This window comes from Typopeltis vanoorti, chromosome 23, assembly GCF_054136105.1.
Source record: "Typopeltis vanoorti isolate ZY-2024b chromosome 23, IOZ_Tvanoo_1.0, whole genome shotgun sequence".
Lineage (NCBI taxonomy): Eukaryota > Metazoa > Arthropoda > Arachnida > Uropygi > Thelyphonidae > Typopeltis > Typopeltis vanoorti.
Window position 1 is genome coordinate 72,949,432 of NC_143571.1, and position 22,802 is coordinate 72,972,233.

Here is a 22,802-nt window from a genome sequence, read left to right on the forward strand (position 1 = left end):
AGACAACAGAATCAACAAAGCTGGTGTGGTGGGAAGTCAACTGAATAAATTTATATGGAATAAGAGAGAAATTAGCCAAAACACTAAATTAGCTGTATACAAGACAGTGTTAAAGCCAATTTTAACTTATGGATCTGATAGCTGGGTTAGAAGTAATACACTTGACCAAAGGCTAGAGATCACAGACATGAGTCCTGAGAAAGATTAGGGGCATGAACAGATGGCATCAATTGCAATATCATATTAAAAACCAGGATATTAGGAAAGAACTTTGCATTGCCAGCATTCAGAATTGCGTTTGCAGAGCTAATCTCAGGGGGTATGGCCACTTAAACAGAATGGGAGAGGATAGATTAGCAAAAGAAGTGTTCTCTGCCAGGTTGGCAGGAAAAAGACCTAGAGGAAGACCGAGACATAGGTGGAGTGATATGGTAAAAAGTGCCTTAGAAGATAGAAATATAAAATCTGATAATGTTGGAGTGTTAACAGGTAACAGACTGATTTGGAAGAAAATTGTAGATAGTAAGTTAGAATGATGTAATTTTTCATGTAGTACTATCATATCCTGTACACCCCTTGAGAGTATATATTAGGAATTTGATGATGATCATGTGTGATTCAGCATAATTTTTTTTTTTGATTAATGTATTAATCTGCTTTATTAGACTATGCATTTAAGGCTTCATATAAAAATTCTTATAGTTAAAAATGTGAAAATATGATTCTAATTTGTGTATATCTATTCAATGAAGGAATAGTACTAACCTTTAAGTCTTGGTGACGAGAACTAATTCCAGTAATTGCCCTTTCTATTATGCCCTCAACTGTTGTCACTACTGAAGGGAGAGAAAAACAAAATTAAATAATGAAAGCCAGAGAGCTTGAAGTTTAACATAGAACATTATTTTTGCGTTACCTTACAAAATCAAGCAAATCATTTGTGTACATGTGTGTGTGCATACACATATTTATTGATTCTACTGCTCCCCCCCTTTTTTTTATGGCAGTCTCCAAGAAAACTGAAACCAAGAGTATACTTTTTGTACGTTGGGGCATTGGTTTTGAAGTACAGCAATGGTCCTCGGTTTCAAGTGTGTTACCAAGGCATCTTCCTTCAAGGTACCAAAACCAGAATTTTTACAGTTGTGATATCCATGTTCTTGATATTTAGTCACTAGACATGTTGTTTTTTTCTCAGCAGTTATCTAGCTTGTTACTTACACAATATTCTACATTTAGGCTGAATCCTTCAAGCTTTTGTTAACCAGCCTGTGCACTCAGGAAACAGTGCACTTGTCTGTGCACTGTATGTCCCAATGAGAATGTCTAATTTGTCCTTCAGTTGAAAATGCTCTTATTTCAGAAAAATGTTCCTCACATCAGCAATGATATTTGAATCTAGGTCTTTTTCCCATCACATGTTTATGTATCACCACCAATCTGGTTGCATTATGAAGGAATCTGGGTGAAGGTTTCAAAAATCCCCGGACTTAGTTTGTGACTTATCTAATTTTAGGCTGTAATCCTCTCCACTGCAGGGTATCTTTTTATCACTTGTCTATATGTAAGAGTGACTAAGATATGAAATTGTGTTAATGATACAAATCTGAACAATCATGGAGGTGATTATGATGAAAGGATAACTGCATGTTTGCACAGTTCGGACTTATTATGTGTATGCAAGGATGTTTGCATAAGTGAGGCATTAGATACAACAAGAAATCTGCAAGTTGTCCAAAGTGGATAACACAGATTATAGAGTTGAGTAAACAAACAAAAAAAAAATTGGAAGTAACTTTATTATGTCTATACACAAATTCCAAGATTATTAAGATCAAAGTGGTAGAGGTTCTTGATTTGGTGAATCGATGTGGCTTCAAACTGTAAGCATTAGTGAGACCTGGCTCTCGGAGACAGATATACTAATCTGGAACCAAGAGTAAAGGTTAAGATTGGAGAAGAGAGGAAGGGAGGGTGCTGTTAATGACACTGAATGATAACACAGATTATAGAGGTGAGTAAACAAAAAAAAATTACACAAATTCCAGGATTATTAAGATCAAAGGGGTAGAGGTTCTTGATTTGGTGAATCAATGTGGCTTCAGACTATAAGCATTAGTGAGACCTGACTCTCAGAGACAGATATACTAACCTGGAATCAAGTGTAAAGGATAGTAGGAGTAAAGGTTAAAATTGGAGAAGAGAGGAAGGGAGGGTGCTGTTAATGTCACTGAATGATTTGTATCCAGTTAGAGTAAAAAACTATAATTGCAATATTAATAACAATTTTCCATGTAGCAGTGGAGTTTGAGGCTATATGATGTCAGGTGAAGATTAATAAAATCAAACACAAGACAGGGTATTGTTAGAGACCTGATAGATCCATTGGTGAAACTGCATCATCAAATAAACCTAATATGTACGAAACAATTAACCATTATGAATAACTTTAATTATCTGAATGTAGAAGTGAAATCTCATGAGAAGAGCCTCCTCCTCAGAAGCATGTGACAGCTTGATTATAGTGGGGGATGTGGACTTAAAAACATGAGTGTGCTACTTCTGGTTGGTGTTGGTGATCATATGCTATGCTGATCTGGGAAGTGACTAAGTATATGGATGTTCAATTCATAAATGGACACATGCTAAACTACAAAGGAAACTATGACCAACTGAGGGTTACACTATGATCTATCCCATGCTATTAATTGCTTGATGCAAAGATGGTAAGATTGTACAGGAAGAAAAAAATAAATAAAAAATAATAATAATAATAATAAAAATAAGTAAATAAGTGTCTAGTGAAGATGGCATGTTCTGCAAGTCCAGACTTTTCAGGTTTAAAGTATTCAATATAAGATTGGTGTTCTTCTAGCCGAATGGAGGCAGATCTTCCCATTTGTCCGAAATAACATAATCCACAAGAGCACGGAATCTGGTAGACACCTGGATGATTAAGATGTGGAAGCTTGTCCTTTGGAGAAGCGAGAAAGGTGGAGATTTTTTTTTAAACGCTCGAAAATAAAAATAATACTCAATGTAATATTATACAAATAAATAACGGAAAAACTCACATAGAAATATTATTTAATAGTATAATTTTCGCCTGTGTGTCACAGGCATCTTCAGTACAATTAGGCACAAAAATTAAACACTAACTAACAATTCCAAAAAGCGCCACCTAAGTAGCTGGTGTAAGATAACTAAAAAGGTCAATAACTTTCCTTAAAAAAAAAAAAAAAAAAAAAAAAAAAAAAAAAAAAAAAAAAATTAATACAATAAAAAGTTAGGAAAGATTAGCTGATTTGTAAAGTACTATCTCCCATAAAGGGGATAGACGTAAGCCGTCGGATCTGTTTAAGTTAGGAAAATGAAGTAGAGTTTCACATGCTTCTTTATAAAGGCGTTCCATGAGAAACTGACTTTTGTGAAGAACTCTTGTCTTTCTCCAATGAACTCTGTGTCTAGTGAAGATGGCATGTTCTGCAAGTCCAGACTTTTCAGGTTTAAAGTATTCAATATAAGATTGGTGTTCTTCTAGCCGAATGGAGGCAGATCTTCCCGTTTGTCCGAAATAACATAATCCACAAGAGCACGGAATCTGGTAGACACCTGGATGATTAAGATGTGGAAGCTTGTCCTTTGGAGAAGCGAGAAAGGTGGAGATTTTTTTTTAAATGCTCGAAAGGCAACAAAAATATTCAGTGGTTTTTTGCTATACGTTCACTGATGCCTTGTATATAAGGGATGGTAATGCGCGTTATTTCCTCTGTGTTTGAAGAGGGAGACATATTAAATCTACTCAAAGTTCTTTTAATGAAGCAATTCTTATAGCCATTAGATAGAAAGGAAGAAGTTATATATCGTATTTCTTTCAGTAAAAGATCGTCTGTAGAACAAAAGGAGTGGGCCCGATGAACCAGTGTTTTAATAGTTCCTGCCTTTTGACTGGGATGGTGATGAGATTCCGCATGGATATAGTGGCCTGTATGAGTCTTTTTTCTATAAACTGAGAAATGTAGGTTACCATCTGGTTGGCGAAGAATTAGAAGATCTAAAAAGGCTAACTGCTTATTTGATTCTACTTCTAGGGTAAACTTGATCCTAGGATGAAATGCGTTTAACTTATTGAGAAATTGTTGAAGTTCATCAGAAGAGTCATTCCATATAGCAAAAATGTCATCGACATATCTGAACCAATGAGTAGGTCTGGGAGAAATATTGTCAAAGATACTTTGGATTTTAAAAATAAAATTTCAGATCTTCATTTCGACGTTTCTGATATCATGAACAGTTTAGATGTTGTTTCTTTATTTACAAATGTGCCTCTTTCGGAAAGTATTGAATTACTACAACAGGAATTTCCTTCAGACATTGTAAACTTATTTGATTTTGTAATAAATTCTGGTTATTTTTCTTTTAAAAATAAGTTGTATCAACAAATTGAAGGAACAGCAATGGGTAATCCTCTCTCTCCTGCTATCTCTAATTTCTTTATTATTACTATTACTATTATTACGGGCAACTCCAGGGAGTCATTAGACTCATCGAGGGAGGCCCCAAATCATATTCATCACAACTATTTGACATTCATACAGTATCTATCATACCTCGCCTTAAACTCATTCACTGTCACAGCATCCACCACAGACTCAGGGAGCGCATTCCACTCATTCACTACTCTAAAAGTAAAGAACCCAGCTCTAACACCTTTACTAACCACACTTTTGCCCAGTTTCCATGGATGTCCCCTAGTCCTCCCACAACCAGCCCTGTTCTCAAAAATATCTTCTGAATCAATTTTATAGAAACCCTTCAGTAATTTGAATGTCTCAATCATATCTCCCCTCCTCCGCCTATCAACCAATTTTTGCAACCCACAAATCCTCAACCTGTTCTCATACGGTTCATTCCACAGACCTGCTATCATCTTGGTCACTCGCCTCTGGATCCTCTCCACCTCCTCCCTATCAAGAAGAAACCTAGGTGACCAAATCTGAGCACAGTAGTCTAGATGGGGTCTTATCAAGGCTCGATAGAGAGGAACAATAACCTGCTTGTCAACGTATTCTTCAGCAACCAAGTGATTTGATGAGCTGTTTTGGTTACTTTTGCAATGTGTCCCCTAAATTTCAATTCCTTATCTACCAACACACCTAAATCTCGTGCCTCATCAATTTCCTGGAGCAGGGTTCCACCAATGCAGTAAATTGCCGCCAATCTTTTCACCCCAAAATGCATAACCTTACATTTTGCCACATTAAACTGACATCCATTCTCCTTAGCCCAGACCTCCAATCTATCCAAATCATCCTGCAAAATTTTGATGTCATCTGCATTCGCTATTGCCCTACCCAACTTCGCATCATCCGCAAACAAATGAACTGTTCCTCTCAGATCATTTCCTATATCATTTATGAACAAATTAAACAGCAGTGGTCCAAGACCAGATCCTTGTGGCACACCACTAGTCACAGGCCGTCTTGTGGACTCTACTCCCGAGTAAACCACTCTCTGATATCTCTCCGTCAACCACCCTCCTATCCATCTCACCAACCCTATGTCCATTCCCATATGCTGCAATTTACTGATTAGAATTCCATGTGGAATCCTGTCAAAGGCCTTGGCAAGGTCCAGTAGAATCACCGTATACCCATTACCCTTATCCAGTTCAGCCATCACTGTGTTATAATACGTGAGCAAGTTACTTAGGCATGACCTACCTTTCACAAAACCATGCTGTCCCCGATACAGTATCCCATTTTCTTCTATCCAATCTTGTATTTTCCTCTTGACTATTTTCTCTAAGACATTGACAATGATTCCTGATATGCTAATCGGTCGGTAATTTACAACAGCAGTCTTGGAACCACCTTTATGCAGTGGAACTATTTTCCCCTCTTTCCACCCGCTCGGGACTAACCCAGACCCGAGACTCAAATTAAACAAAATGGTCAAGGGTACTGACAATTCTTTAGCTGCTTCTCGTACAACACGAGCTGGTATACCATCCAATCCCACAGATGTATTGACAGTGAGGTTATGCAATAGACTACTCACCTCCACTTCATTAACCACAATTCCCGTATAATCTACTGGTTTATTCGTTTCTGCAATGTCACCACCTGGATGATATACTTTTGCAAGGTGCTCACTCAGTAACTCAACTGATTCAGTTACCTCCCTACCATCGGCATTCTTTAAAATCAATCTGCCATGTACATTTTTCCTTTTACTTGCTACATATCTAAAAAACTGTTTAGGATTCTCTTTAGCCTGCATGGCCAATGTTCTTTCGTAATCCTTTTTTGCTTTTCTTACCACACTCGTCACCCTTCTGGCCTGCACTTTATACCGTTCATGTGCCTGCCGGTCACCCTTCTCCTTAAATTCCCTCCATAGTTGTTTCTTTTTTTGCAACTCAAGCTTAATGGTGTTATTCATCCATTTTACCCGTACTTGATTTATTATTCGGACTCTAGGTATACAGTCAGCCATTGCTTCATGCAAGCACTTCTTAACTACCTCCCATGCACTATCAACTTCTAGTCCTTGCAGTTGTACATGCCATGGCACTGAACCAATCAAACTCCTAAGCTTGTCATACTTTCCAGCCCGATAATTCCACATATACCCTGTCTTAATTGAAAATTCTACACCTTTAGCCACCTCCCAAGTTAAGACCCTATGATCACTCTCACCGATTGGTGGCAATGTGGTCATATTTGTTACAGCCAAATCCTCAGATGTAATTACTAGGTCAAGCACTCTCTGACCCCTAGTATTTTCCATTACATGCTGTCGCAGATAGTTATCCCTTAATAACCGCAAAAAATCCAGTTCCTTCCTCCCGTGTGTCCTCTCCTCACTCCAATCAATGCGACCATAGTTGAAATCTCCCATAATAATCACCCTCCTTCCACCCATTTCTCCTATTTGCTTGTGCATACTGTCACCACCATCTTTTCCATCACCTGGTCTATAGCAGCACCCAATTGTATATTTAGTTCTGCTAGCCACAATCTCACACCAAATGGCCTCAAATGTGCTCTTTTCTCTATCCTGCAATTCAACTTCTATTCTCCTTGGCTGGAGCTCATCAGCTATCATCAACAATACTCCTCCCCCCATTTTATTCTCTCTGTCATTCCTGAACACACTATACCCATCACATTCAATCCCACTAGTTATATCATCTACAGTCAGCCATGTTTCACTAATACCTATAACCTGTGGTCTGGAAGTGCCAACCATGGCCAAAAACTCTTCCTTCTTGTTCCTAATACTCCTAGTATTAGTGTACATGAATTTAAGACCCCCATTAGCCCCAACCCTACCTTGATGCCTTATATTAACTATCCCACTCTGATTTGTTGTCCTTATTTGCTCTGGCATATTATATTCATTCTTACATTCAACTGCCTCCATAAGGACTGTATCTCTACCCCCCCCCTAACAAATCTAGTTTCCCTGAATTTGCACATCCACTACATTCAGCAACACTTTCTCAAGTCTTCTTACACCGTAACCATTCAAATGCAAGCCATCCATCTTATATAGATCCTTTCGCCCATCAAACTCACTCCACACATCCACAAATTCCACACCACTCGTCATACATAACCCACGCATAAAGTCATTTGCAATTATAGCCCTCCTTTTAAACATTTCACTGTCATACCGTGGCAAAAGACTAATCATTCTAACTCTCTCACTCCTTTCTTTTGCTACCTCAAACAATTCATTCAGGTCTGCTATCATTTCCATTTTATCTCCTTTCAAATCATTCGTACCTGCCACAACAATCATTTCTTTCACCTTTTCCTTTTGCTCTCTAATAGACGCAGTTACGTCCTTTATGGTCGCACCAGGTTGGTACGATTTTGTCAAATCCTCTACTAACACACCTCGTACTAACGAGTCTCCATACAGCACTCTGTATGGTTAAAAGTTAAACGCATTTCATCCTAGGATCAAGTTTACCCTAGAAGTAGAATCAAATAAGCAGTTAGCCTTTTTAGATCTTCTAATTCTTCGCCAACCAGATGGTAACCTACATTTCTCAGTTTATAGAAAGAAGACTCATACAGGCCACTATATCCATGCGGAATCTCATCACCATCCCAGTCAAAAGGCAGGAACTATTAAAACACTGGTTCATCGGGCCCACTCCTTTTGTTCTACAGACGATCTTTTACTGAAAGAAATACGATATATAACTTCTTCCTTTCTATCTAATGGCTATAAGAATTGCTTCATTAAAAGAACTTTGAGTAGATTTAATATGTCTCCCTCTTCAAACACAGAGGAAATAACGCGCATTACCATCCCTTATATACAAGGCATCAGTGAACGTATAGCAAAAAACCACTGAATATTTTTGTTGCCTTTCGAGCGTTTAGAAAAATCTCCACCTTTCTCGCTTCTCCAAAGGACAAGCTTCCACATCTTAATCATCCAGGTGTCTACCAGATTCCGTGCTCTTGTGGATTATGTTATTTCGGACAAACGGGAAGATCTGCCTCCATTCGGCTAGAAGAACACCAATCTTATATTGAATACTTTAAACCTGAAAAGTCTGGACTTGCAGAACATGCCATCTTCACTAGACACAGAGTTCATTGGAGAAAGACAAGAGTTCTTCACAAAAGTCAGTTTCTCATGGAACGCCTTTATAAAGAAGCATGTGAAACTCTACTTCATTTTCCTAACTTAAACAGATCCGATGGCTTACGTCTATCCCCTTTATGGGAGATAGTACTTTACAAATCAGCTAATCTTTCCTAACTTTTTATTGTATTAATTTTTTTTTTTTTTTTTTTTTTTTTTTTTTTTTTTTTTTTAAGGAAAGTTATTGACCTTTTTAGTTATCTTACACCAGCTACTTAGGTGGCGCTTTTTGGAATTGTCAGTTAGTGTTTAATTTTTGTGCCTAATTGTACTGAAGATGCCTGTGACACACAGGCGAAAATTATACTATTAAATAATATTTCTACGTGAGTTTTTCCGTTATTTATTTGTATAGTTATGTCTACTCACGGTTTACCTCTTTTAAAATCAATGTAATATTGCAATGTCTCCTTGAGTACAAAGAATAAACAGAGTAGAATTAAATGGATGTGCAATCTTATTAAGTAAGGAATTCTGAAGAAAAAACAATCTGGAAAGAATACATAGAAGGATCGGGTTCGAGGTTATACTGTGTGTGTGGTCAGTGTAATTTAGTGTTAATGCAAAATCAGCAATTTTTAACAGTTTTATTGTTTTTTTTTTTGGTTAGAAAATGTGTTTTATAGTATACTAGAGTAGATTTTCATGTTTTTAGAATACTTAAGTGCCTTTATAACATATTTTTATTGTTATATTTTAATATTAAATACAGCTGTACAATGCCGCCAAAAACGCAGAAAAAATGGAACGCTAACAAGAACAGTGAAGTAGTGAATAAGAAGGTTTTGTCCACTAAAGATAATATTGAAGAGGGCATTGAAAATAATTTAACCTCCAAGATCACTAGAGTAAAGCAGATTATTAGATAGATGATAAGAGAAATACAGAAAATCGAGCAGCATTTAGAGGAACATAGGAAGAATAAAAAAAAGTTCAGCAGCAAAATGGAAAACAAAGCATGGAAGCAGGTAAGTTAGTGCATAATAACAAAAATCTAGGTAGGTAACAATGATTATAACAAGAAGGATGTTATTTGGTATGGTGACCCTAACATAAAACGTGCCATTGATGAGCGAATTATAACGTCACATTTTCCTGGAGCGAAAATGAAAAATATAAAACAAGCTATTCAAAAACAGAAAAGAAAAAGTAAATGAGATTGTATCTGTTAATGACTTAACTAGCGATAAATTCAGGAGAGGACAGAAAGGGCTGTTGGAAGACGCAAAAATGATGGGTGAGAAAGTGAAAGTAGTAAGTATATTACCTCGATATGATAAAAATGAATTATGAAGAAGGGCTATGATAGCAAATGATTTCATGCATAGGCTGTAGAAGGAATGGATGCAAGTGTTTAGATGTATAAAGTGAGTTTGAGGGAAGATTAGATTTGTAAAAGAGGGATGGCAAACACTTTAATGCATTTGGTATCAGGAGTCTTGGAAAATTATTAATTGATATAAGACATAACACAGAGAATCAGGGAAACTGAATTCTGATGGAGGAATTGTGAGAATCTGTGCACAAGAGTGACAATGTTAGATAACACTGTGTTAATGATGGGAATGGTTATTATTATGGAAATGATTATGAAGAGAGAGAACCATTCTGTGTTCATCCAGTTCGGGTCTATCAAGCATGTGTAATGATGTCTGCATAAATAAGGAACTAGGTATAGGTGTAGAAAGTATTTTTAACTTGGGTATAGTTATGTTAAAGATAGATACCAAGCAATTTTAAACCTGGTTTTACTCCATTTTTTCCAAGTAAGCAAACAGACAAAATGTCAAGTTTGCGCCTGCAATTTATGCAAGACTAGCTGATCCCACAGGTAGTGCAAGACCAAGGCAACTCGTGGTAAAAGTAGAGCAAGCTCTGATCACTAATCTTAATATTTACCCTTAATGCCAAAACACATCTCCAAGAATGGGATGTATGATGTTTTGTATTAAAGGCAAGGGGCCACTACCCAGACTGGTTTCGACCTTTATTGAGGTCTCATCAGTGGGAGCTAGGCTAGAAATACCAAGATTTAGTAATGCAGAGCTTGTAAGTATTTTACCAAAACAAGTTACCATAAGGTGTTATAACCTTATTAAATAAAAATCTCGGAGGAGATATAGATGTACCTCAATAAAGGTCGAAACTGGTCTGGGTAGTGGCCCCTTGCCTTTAATACAAAACATCATACATCCCCTTCTTGGAGATGTGTTTTGGCATTAAGGGTAAATATTAAGATTAGTGATCAGAGCTTGCTCCACTTTTACGACAAGTTGCCTTGGTCTTGCACTACCTGTGGGATCAGCTAGTCTTGCATAAATTGCAGGCGCAAACTTGACATTTTGTCTGTTTGCCTACTTGAACAAAATGGAGTAAAACCAGGTTTAAAATTTCTTGGTATCTTTAACAAAGGAACTAGGTAAGAACAGAGATCTGCAAGTTGTCAAACTGTGTCATGCAGACCACAGACAAGTGTATACAAAAGAGCATACAGGTAATTTGTCTGTACACGAATGCTCGGAGTATTAGAAACAAAGGAGTAGAGTTTGTTGCCTTGGTAAATATGCTGGGACCGCATGTTGTAGGCATTAGTGAGACTTTGCTATTAGAAGAAGATGTACTAACTGATATTGAGTGCAAAGAGTAGAGTATTTTTTAGAGAGGACAGATAGGAAAGGAGAGGAGAAGGTGTGCTACTGATGATATCAAATGTTTTGAATCCAGTTAGTGTTGAGACCTATGACTGCAATACTAGTAAAAATTTTTCATGTGGCAGTGAGTATAAAGCCATCTGGTGTGAGGAAGAGTCTAACAAGATTAAATACACAGTAGGGTGTTGCTACAGACTTGGTGGATCGGTTGCTCATGACGAAGAAATGCATCATCAAATAAATACGACAGGTGCAAAGAATAAAGAGCAATCATAATGGGTCATATTCATAATCACCAAACATTGATTGGATAGCTATGAAATTGCATGAAAAGAATGAAACTGAATTTATTGAATTGTTGCGAGACAACGTTCTCAAACAGCATGTGATAGAAGCAACTCGTGGTCAAAGAGTGTTAGATTTAACTATAGTGTCAGAGGAGGTTTCAGTTAAGGACATAACTATTCTGCCTCTATTTGGTGACAGTGATCATGCGGTGCTCTAAGTGACTAAGTTTATGAATGTTAAATCAGGAAAAAGTTATATGCTGAACTACAAAGCAGGAAATTATGACTACCTAAGTGGTATGCTGGGTTCTGTACCATAGTATCTGTTATTAGATGCAAAGGATATCGACAATGGGTGGGAAGTGTTAAAAAAAATACTACTTAAATGATGCGATATCAGAATGCGTCCCTAGAGTTTGAAGAATAAATAGAGTAGGAGTGAAATGGATGTGTAATCTAATTAAGAAAGAGATTCATATGAAAAAGATGATATGGAGGATGTATTGTGTGCATAAGGATGATGTCAGTTATGATAATTAAACAGTAGGCCAGAAGAGTCACAAGCATTGTACAGAAAGCTAACCGAGTGAGAGAGTGAGTGATGCAGAAGTGATTGTTCAACTAATGAGCAGCCATTTTGCTAAAAGCTATCAACATGGTATATGCAACATTGAACTTACCACTACAGCTTCAACGTAATAGGAAAACCATGCGAAGCAGGAGAAATTACTAGAGCTGTTGCACAAACTGAATAAGAATTCTGCAATAGGAACTAATGGGATATCAGCACAAATGCTAAAGGAGTGTTCAGCTGAATTGGCCATTCCCTTGACCAGGGTATATAATTTGAGTCTTGGAATGCAGGAGATTCCACATGAGTGGAAAGAATGCATGGTAATCTCAGTGCACAAGGTGGTGCAAAGACTGATGTATTCAATTATCCACCAATCAGTATCTCAGGAGTTGTGGTGAAGATTATGGAAAAGTTGGTTAGGACAGTGAATCTCTACTTTGCAATGAACAGCATGACTAAAGGAAGGTCATGTTTCATGTTTTAGCTACTTGCTTACATTCTATAATGTTGTTACCACTGAGTTAGACAAGGGGAAATGGATACACTATGATACTTTTGGATTTTGCTAAGGCTTTTGACAGAATACAGCATGGAAGGCCATTGCATAAATTGGAGAATATGGGACTGGATTATAAACTATGGCAGTGTGTGGATCTGCAAAATTCAAGGTAACCAGTGGTGTGCCTTAAGGACCAGTCCTTGGTCTATTATTATTATTATTTGTGACACCTCCAAGGAGTCCGAAGACTCATCGCGGGAGGACACCTACAATCTCAACCACTACACCGAACCTCAACTACGAATCATCTCTACTATTGTAAAAAATCACACTTTGGTGTGATTAGATACCCAATGTCTTACTATATTAGTGAGATTATGCTTGAAGAAACCAATGAGGCTAGGGATCTTGGAGTTTTAGCAGACAGGAAGTTGAAGTTCAAGGGTCATACGGCAAAAGTTGTAAATACAACTCCGAGAATAATGGCAATGCTGAAAAAAACCTTGACACGTAAAGATAAGGAAGTCATTCTGCCTCTTTATGATAAGACCTCACTTGGACTATTGTGTACAGGTCTGGTCTCCTGGTTTCCATGGTGATTCTGATAGAGTAGAGAGAGAGTGCAAATTAGAGTGTCAAAAATGATATCTGGATTGTGGAATACTGATTACAAAGATAGAATTTATAGACTGCAAACACTAACAAACAGGAGAAAGAGGGCTGATATTATTGAGACTTACAAACTTCTGAAAGGGTCATACAGAATTTCAGTATATGGAATTTTTCATTTTATGGAGGGGTGGGGAAAGGATGCAAGGGCATCCATGGAAGTTGAGGATGAATGCTGTCGAGAGAGGAATTAGGGCTAGATTTTTTTCACACAGAGTAGTGCATGATTGGAATGGATTTCCACTGGATGTTGTGCATGAAAGTAATGTGAATTAATTCAAGAACAGGTATGACAGGTGGTGCAAACAGTGTGGCCTCCCTCGGTAAGTTCCTGACTTCCAGTAGGTCTTTCTTAATAATAATAATAATACAGTATGCATAAAGTGACAAGAATAGTTACAAGTATTGTATAGAAAGCTAAGCCTTAGTATGAAAAAACAAACAGCACTACAATCTAAAGACAACTCAAAAGAAAAAAGTATTCTGTTGTTATTTTACAAGTAAAAGAAAGAATGCATGTAAATAATCTATTGCATGTGGATGGAAAACAGTAATAGATGAAGAGATTTTTCAAGTAATCAGTGTCCATTTTTCTAAAAGCAATCAGCCTGGTGTATGCAACATGGAAATCAATGCTACCTGTACAGTGAATGAAGAAACTCAGGTGTATGAGGAGTAGTATAAGAGCTGTTGCAAATAACCAAATAAGCATCCAAGAACATAGAAGAAATATCAGTACATGTGCTAAACAAACTGTTCAGCTGAACTGGCTATTCCTTTTCCTGGCTGTATAATTTGAGTCTCAACATATCTACAAGAATGGAAAGAATGTATGATAATCCTGTTTCATACAAGAGTGGTGCAAATACTGATGTGTTTAACTATCAACCTATCAGTATCTCTGGAGTGATAGTGAAGATTTAGAAAAAGATGATAATAGAATACATACAGAAATGAGTTGACAGATAATCTATACTTTGCAATGAATAGTATGGTTTAACTACTCATGTTTGAGCAACTTACATTTTATAATAATAATGTTATGGTTGAGTTAGACAAGGGGAACAGATACATGCCATGACACTTTTGGATTTAGCTAAAGCTTTCGACAGAAACAGCATGGAGGACTTGCATAAATTGGAGAATATGGGACTGTATTATAAAATATTATATTAGATAAGAGAATGGTATCAAAAGTGTTATATGGTGATTGTTGAGTCTGCAAGATTTAAGGTGACCAGTGGTATACCATAGGAATCAGGGCCAATGTTACTCAATCATTACATGAATACCATTCTGAAAGATTTAACAGAAGATATCTGCTGTTATGATTTGCATAAGACATGAGCTACTTGCTAATGATGCAAGATAGGCAGGATAATCAGGAATGAGACTGACAAACAGCATATGCAGAATGTGAACAGATTGGAATTGTGGCCATGTGAAAATGGCTATGAGTTCAATGTTAGTAAATGTAAAATTACACACCTGGTGTGATGAGATATTCAACAGCATATTATATTGGTAGGATTATAATAGAAGGAACTAATTAGGCTAGGGATCTTGCAGTTTTAGTAGACAGGAAGTTGATGTTCAGGGACCATATAGCTAAGATTACAAATATGATATACTGACGCATAAATATAAAGATGTCAATTTGACTCTAAACAAGGCCTTCATATGACCTCATTAGTCTACTCTTCGTAAATCTGGTCTCTTGGTTTCTGAGGGGATGCATATAGGGCAAAAGTATTTAGAAATGCTAAAATGATATTATGACAAGTGAAATGTAGATTATGAGGAGAGACTGAGAATTTCTGGACTGCAGACATCAACAAACAGGAAAAATAAGGGTGATATGATAGAGATGGGTCATAAAGGATACCCAATAGATGGAATCTTATTTCTTGGTGGGAGTGGAGATGAGAATGAGTGCAGTCATGAAAGGAGTAGGGGCTAGATTTTTCTCACAGAGTTGTGAATGATTGGAACGATTAGCCTTTGGGGTGGTGAGTGCAGGTGAATTCAAGAAAAGGCAATACAGCTGGCATGGGTGACAGATGGTCTAGCTCAGTGGTCTCCAAACCTTTTGCCATGAGGGCTACATTGGGTACTTCAGCACTGTTCAACGGGCCATAGTAATAAAAAAACTCCAGAACTAGATATATGAATTTTATTGAAAGCAGATAAAAACTGATTACAGAGTGTGTGAGATTAAATTATTGTATATTAATGACAATGAACACTATCAGCAAATTCTCATATTTTTATCACAAATTATAATAAAACCATTAATGTGAATGATGTAACTGTGTTTGTGTTTTTAAAATCTTATTCAACTCAGATTCAAATTTTGAAGTGCTAATTACAAGTAGGGATTTCAAATGTTCATCAGATAAATTTGCCCTGTATTTTGACTTGATATATTTCATTCGGGAAAAAGTTTGTTCGCAAAGATACGTTGTCCCAAAAATAGAGATAAATTTACAAGCAAATTTCTTCAAATTTAGGAACTGATCAGAGTTCAAAAATTTATAAAAATCGATCAAGTTTCCTTCTTTGTATTTATCTTTAATATGTTCATTTGCCTGAAGTTCAATATTTCCATTTGTAGTTGACTTGGGACATCAATAACACAGTCAAACAGATTTTCAAACAACCTTATTTCCCTAGCATTGGCGTCCAAATCAGCAAATTGCTTCTAAAATTGTTGTTTAAGATCTGAAATAACTAAATTTGCGAACGAGAAAGGAAATTCTGCTTCACTCTTTTTATGCAATTCTGCACAGTATGGCATATGAGCAAAGTTACAATTTTTCACCTGGCCTTCCAGAAGTATCAACTTTGCTCTGAATGCCTTGATATGAGATAATAAATCACAAACTAGTTTATTTTCACCCTGCAACTTTAAATTCAAATTGTTCGTGTGGTTCACCAGATCTGCAAAAAATGCCAATTTCCAAACCCACTCAGTATCTGATAAAAGTGGTTGTAACGGTTTTTCTAAGTAAGAAATATATCAATTTCATTCCTGAGATAAAAGAAGCGTGAAAGAACCTTTCCACGGCTAAGCCAGCAAACTGCAGTATAATATATCAAGTCAACATACTCAGAATCACATTCCTCGAGAAAATACCTAAACTAGCGATGATTACGTGCATGAGAAGGAATGAAATTTACCATAAAAATAACAGGTTTCAAGACACAGCGCATATCAACATATTTTCCACAAAGTGATTGTTGGTGGATAACACAGTGAAGAAACATTGGTTTTGATATTTCTGCACCCTCACAAGCTTCTGTGATTTGCCCAGCCAACCCCATTTTTATACCAGACATGTTTTCTCCTCCATCAACTGTCACGCACTGTAGATGATTCCAGTCCAAATTATATTCTGTTAGTGTTTTTTGAATTTCTTTGAAGATATCTTCTCCTGTTGTAGTACCATGCATGCTGTGAAGTGACGCTAATTCCTGTGTGACATTAAGTTCGTCATCAATGCCACGTAAAAATACTACGAGTTGCGAGGTATTACAAACATCAGTTGATTCATCCAGCGCGAGAGAATACCAACTAAAACATTGTGCTTTGCTGAACTTGCTGAATAATGTTATTTCCCATATTTTCGACCTGACGAGCAATAGTATTTGCCGAAAGACCTTATTATTTTAAAAATATTAAGTTTTTCTGGGCATAACTCGGTCACTGCTTCTATCATACATTCTTTGATGATATTGCCATCGATGAATGGTTTTCCTTTTTTAGCCAACACATAAGCAACCTTGTAACTTACCAAGGTTAAGGCTTCATTTTCTGAGTTTTCTTTCATAAATAAGCCTTGCTGAGAACGCAAACAACGACATAATGATTCAAATTTATCTGAACGCTCCTTTTCTCTAAATTTTTCGACCCGACGAGTAATAGTATTTAGCGAAAGACTTATTATTTTAAAAATATTAAGTTTTTCTGGGCATAACTCGGCCACTGCTTCCATCATACATTCTTTGATGATATTGCCATCGATGAATGGTTTTCCTTTATTAGCCAACACATAAGCAACCTTGTAGCTTACCAAGGTTAAGGCTTCGTTTTTCTGAGTTTTCTTTTGTAAATAAGCCTTACTGAGAACGCAAACAACGACAATGATTCAAATTTATCTGAATGCTCCTTTTCTCTAAATTACGAAAATGTTGAAGCGTGTTTTGTTTCATAGTGGCGGCGTATATTGTATTCTTTCAACACAGCAACAGTGTCTTTACAAATGAGACATACAGCTTTATCCTTTGAGTTCGATTGTATGAAGAATTTTATGCCCCATTCTTCATTAAACACACGATATTCATGATCAACTTTTCTTTTCTTTTTCCCATCCATGTTAACCCTATAAAAGAAAATAAATTTATAAATAATTATAAAAAAAATTACCAAAAAAATCTTATCGCAACAATTTCTACGTGTGAACTGATACTTTTTTTTCTTTTGAAATAGCCGAATTCATTTTTTTTATGTAACTTTTTTTAAAATTTCGTATAACTTCGAGTTTTTTTGTCAATGAATATAGATTGGGAAAAGTTTGTTTTTATTTCATTTTAACCATGTTTTTACCAACTTTATTAAGTGTTCTTATTTCGTGCGACATAAATTTTTTTTGTTGATAAAAAAGTTTATTCGGATGTAACTTTTTTATTTCGTTTTGAATTCTTTAAATTTTTTTTTTCTTCGTTAGTCCATTTTAACCGACCTTTTACAAGCAGAAAGACCGTAACTTGGATTACGGTTACTTTTTGCTATTTGGGAATATATTTTGAACACAATTTTAATTAATGCATTTGAAATATAACAACACCCCATGTTTTTTTTGCAGATTCTTATTGAAAAATTAATCCAATTGGCAGGCCGGATAAAATCATATTGCTGGCTGCATCTGGCCTGAGGGCCGTAGTTTGGAGACCCCTGGTCTAACTACTTGAGTCCCTGACTTCCTGAGGTCTCTGGTAATCATGAGCTTAAAACAGCATTGCTTCTATAGGACTAAGGTTGGATCCCCCCCCACACACACACCCTGTAGTACATTATAGATTCTAACATTATATCATTATATACTGTGCATCTACTGCATTCAACAGAAATGGCTACCATCTTTCCACAACATTCTTCTATGAGTGTAAGAAAAAGCTTCCGGTTAACACCCATTTATTGTTTAGTTTCAAGCTTAGCTTACTGCAAAACTTTTCCTCCTCTTTCAATTCCATATATCTTTGTTCTTAGGAACAGACTTCTCTATCATATCATCTTCAAAGATTATAACCATCAGCTATTCAAGAAATACATCAGTAGGTTCCTTTTCCCTTAACTCCTTACTCATATGATAGCACTCATGTACTAAAGAATTTGCAATATTTCAATCTAAATTTAAATTATAATAGAGAAGAAATTATATTCTTCTTTTAATCCTTTACCCAAACCTAAGTAAAGAAGTTTGTGTATGAAGTATCTTCATGACTAGGCTTCTTTTAAGACTTCACATCAATTGCCTTAATGCTTCGCTTTATGAGAAGAATCACTCCTCAGAATGGTTTGTCCTTTATTGAGGTCTCATCAATGGGAGCTAGACCCAGAAGATATTGAAGTTAAATCAATGAAGAAATCATATTTTCTATATACCAGTAGTAAAAATAGTTATTGTGATGTCATTAAAATACTCTGGATCAGAGATGGTTGAAGAAAGTTTTTCCTTGATTACAAAGTAAATTATAATAGAAAAGAAATCACATTCTTGTTTTAACCACAGTACAAGCCATGATGTATATCGATATAAATAATTACATGGATGCAAAGTATCCATTTAAGTAAAATATAACATTCAGATACTATTGAAATAACATAGATATTAAGTTTATATTTTGATATATTTTATCCATGTGGCTGTTTGGGTGGTTAATTTTTTTTACCTAAGGATAAGAAAACAAAGCTTACATGTGAAGCATCTTTGTTACTTGGCTAACTGTATATGGAGGCTTTAGACTTCACATCAATCACCTTAATATCCTGTAACATACATCATACTTCCTTTCAGATATGTATTTTAAGACAACTAATGTGAGGTCAACAGCCTCTCTCTCTCTCTCTTTCTATATATATATATATATATATATATATATGAAGTAGCCTAGTCATGAAGATACCTCTTGTGCAAACTTACTCGGTAACCTATGCAAAAAAAAAAAAACTTTCTACACCTTCCAACCTGTAAATTATGTATCAACTTGGTTTTACTTTGTTCTATAATTTACCAATAAGAAATCAGTTGATATTTTTTATATATATCTGTCAATTTATTTCATTTTCATACCAAATTTAGTACAATGGTTGTTCTATTTGTTCTTGTTTAAGAGCAGATATGGTTTTATATCCTAAGTAACAACACATGAAATGCATAGTACCTGCGTAGTTAACATTGAATTAGCAAGATATATGATGCTTATGAGCTGACAATTCTTAAATTTTTTTTGGCAGGGCTTTTGGTAGGGTGCAATTTATGAGGATAAAATTTCAACTTAATCTAATTTTTCAGCAACTTTTTTTATCAGTCTTGAAAAACAAACTTTTACCACAATTCCTTTATCATTAATGATAAATTAATAACTTACATAAGATGTGAAAAGGCAAGATATGCTGCTTCTATAATATTTTGCTAGGCAGCATAGTTTTACTTAGACAGAAATTAAATATGCATCTGGCTTTATTTAACTAGGGATAGCAATCTTAATAACAGAATAGTCCATAAATGCTATGGCTTCATCATCATAATGTTCTCAAACCCTTTTTCCCAAATGAGTTTACAGGACATGATGGTTAATGTCATTAAGTTTTCATTATTACTAACTTCTTATCAACAACACTTTTCAATTTAACCAGCTTGTTATTTGCCAGGTTTTCAATACAATCAATCCCTACCTTCTATGGGAAGTTTAACAACCTATCCACTGAGTCATACCATTTGATGGGCAGCTATCTGCCTCTACATACAAGTAGCATAGTTGTAAAGTTACTTTACTTGAAAACTTTTTATTTGTGCTCATGCCTGGGTAAAGGATCAAAAGAAAAACATAATTTCTTCTCAACTATAATTTACTTTCCTTTGAGTTGTTTACTGCCATTTTTGCTTCATACACTTATTCTGCTAATGTTAATTACTATGGTTCTTTTATGGATGTCATCTGTATTCACTCCATAAAAACTAATTTCAATAGTCATCACTGTTTTATTTCTAACCTAACTCTGAGAGATAGGTTAGAAATAAACTTTTTTTATTTTTAATTAGTTGAAACACTTTTCTATATTGTAAATTTGATGTTTTGGCTAATTTCTCTCTTATTCTATATAAAGTTATTCACATGACCTCCAAATATACCAACCTTGAATTATACTATTATTTCCATATTTAAACTGTATCTTAATAGTTGAAATGCTTTACTTTGTTCTATAATTTACCAATAAGCAATCAGTTGATATTTTTTTGTATATATCTGTCAATTTATTGCTGATTTCCATACCAAATTTAGTACAGTGGTTGTTTACTTGTTCTTCTTTATGAGAAAATGCTTAAAAGTGCAACATTGTTCAGAAAGTGAAGAACAAAAATTTAATACCTGTGACTTTAATATCAAATTTAGTACTGTATCACATTTTTTTACATTATAACATGTTTGTAAATATTCTTGCATTCTGATGTCAATATACTCAAGTATGGCATATACTCAATTAGCAGAGCAAATAGAGGGGATATTTTTTTTTATAGTGAATACAATTTTTTTCTGTTTTCCTTTTTCTAGGATGTATACTCAAAAAATAATTATAACAAGACATGATGTCACTAAATTACTATGTTATATGGCATGGAGACTCATGCATGCATAAGGAAGAGAGTTACAAAAAGACACATCTACTTTCATGAACCAAATATTTGGTGTACACATTTGTACAGTGTGTAATTTTATTAATCAAATATTTCAGAAATTAAAGAAAGAACCATGCATCTCAGTTCTTTATACTCTTTAATAATCCAGTATAAATTTGCAGGACTCCTAACTATAAATGATTAACTGTTGTAACACACTTCATATGAAAATCATCAATAAAAAGACAATGCAAATAAGCAGCAACACGAAAAATATCCAGGATGGAAAATGTACAAAACAAGTACAACATTTCTACTACTTAGGCACAATTTCTGGTGAAGATGATGAATTAAAGATGAAAACAAGATAAGCTGGAGGAGTGGGAAGTAACCTGAATAAATTTGTTGAATAAGAGAAATTAGTCAAAAAACTAAGCTAACAGTATACAAGACTGTATTCAACACAATCTTAATTTATGGACTTCAAAGTTGAGTTTGAAATAAAAACAAAGTTGATCAAAGACTAGAGACTATAGGTATAAGAGTTCTGAAAAAAATGAGGCAAGTTAATTAATGGCATCAGTGGAATAATAATATTTAAAATTAAGATATTAAGAAGAAACTTGATACTATTAGCATTTGGGAAAGAATGAGGAGAGCTAATCTCAGACAGAATGGTCTCTGAAACAGAATGAGAGAGAAAAGGTTAGCAAAACAGGTGTTAGATGCCATAATGGCAGAAAAGGATTCAGAGGAAGACAGATCTAGGTGGACTAATGCAATTAGAAATGCCTTAAAAGACACAGACTAACAATACTGGAATAAATCTCAACTCAAATTAGTAGAGCTCAAGATTGGTACAATCAACACAAAAAAGCATCAATAGAAAAGAAAAAAAGAAATGGAACTAGCAGAAGAATTGGATAAGTGCCACATCAACATAAAAGGTGTGACTGAAACAAAGAAGACAAAAACAGGTGAGATCTTTCTAAGTAACAAATAAAAGACTGCATATTCAGGCAATAACAATCAGTGTAAAGAAGGTGTAAATATATTATTCAACACCAAATATGAGGATAATCTTGAATGGCAGGCAATATCAAGTAGAGCGATGTGGGTAAATACTAGAATGGGGAACTGGACAGAGTACCCATTGTCACACAGAGGTAACCATACTAAGGAGGAATTTTCCAAAGCATTAGAGAAGGCAGCTGACATAACAAAAAAGGAAGTGTTGGTACATGTTGGATATCTAAACAACAAAATAGGAAATCATTTTGAGACATACAGAAATGTTTTGGGAAAATTTGGAGAAAGGAACAAAGCAAATAACAGTGGTAAGTGCTTGCGGGATTTCAGGATATTACCAATTAGTATTACCAACACCATATTCCGAAACCCAAAAGTGTGCACAAATTCACATAGAGAGAAGATGCAAGCCTCATTGATAGAGTGATGTTTTCCCACTGGTTCAGGAAAAGAGTATACAGAGGATTTGGAATTGAAACTGATTGCCATTTAGTTCTGAGGAAAACAACTGAATTTCTTATT

General features: G+C 35.4%; 1 protein-coding gene across 2 annotated transcripts in view; it reads right to left on the reverse strand.

Annotated features, from left to right (window-relative positions):
- Zpr1 (zinc finger protein Zpr1) overlaps nt 1-22,802 on the reverse strand; it is a 268,249-nt gene that overhangs the window by 167,032 nt on the left and 78,415 nt on the right. For both annotated transcript variants that reach the window (XM_090412640.1, XM_090412641.1), the window contains exon 5: nt 766-836. In XM_090412640.1, coding sequence (XP_090268766.1) covers nt 766-836 — 71 coding nt within the window. The remainder of the gene's footprint in view (nt 1-765; nt 837-22,802) is intronic.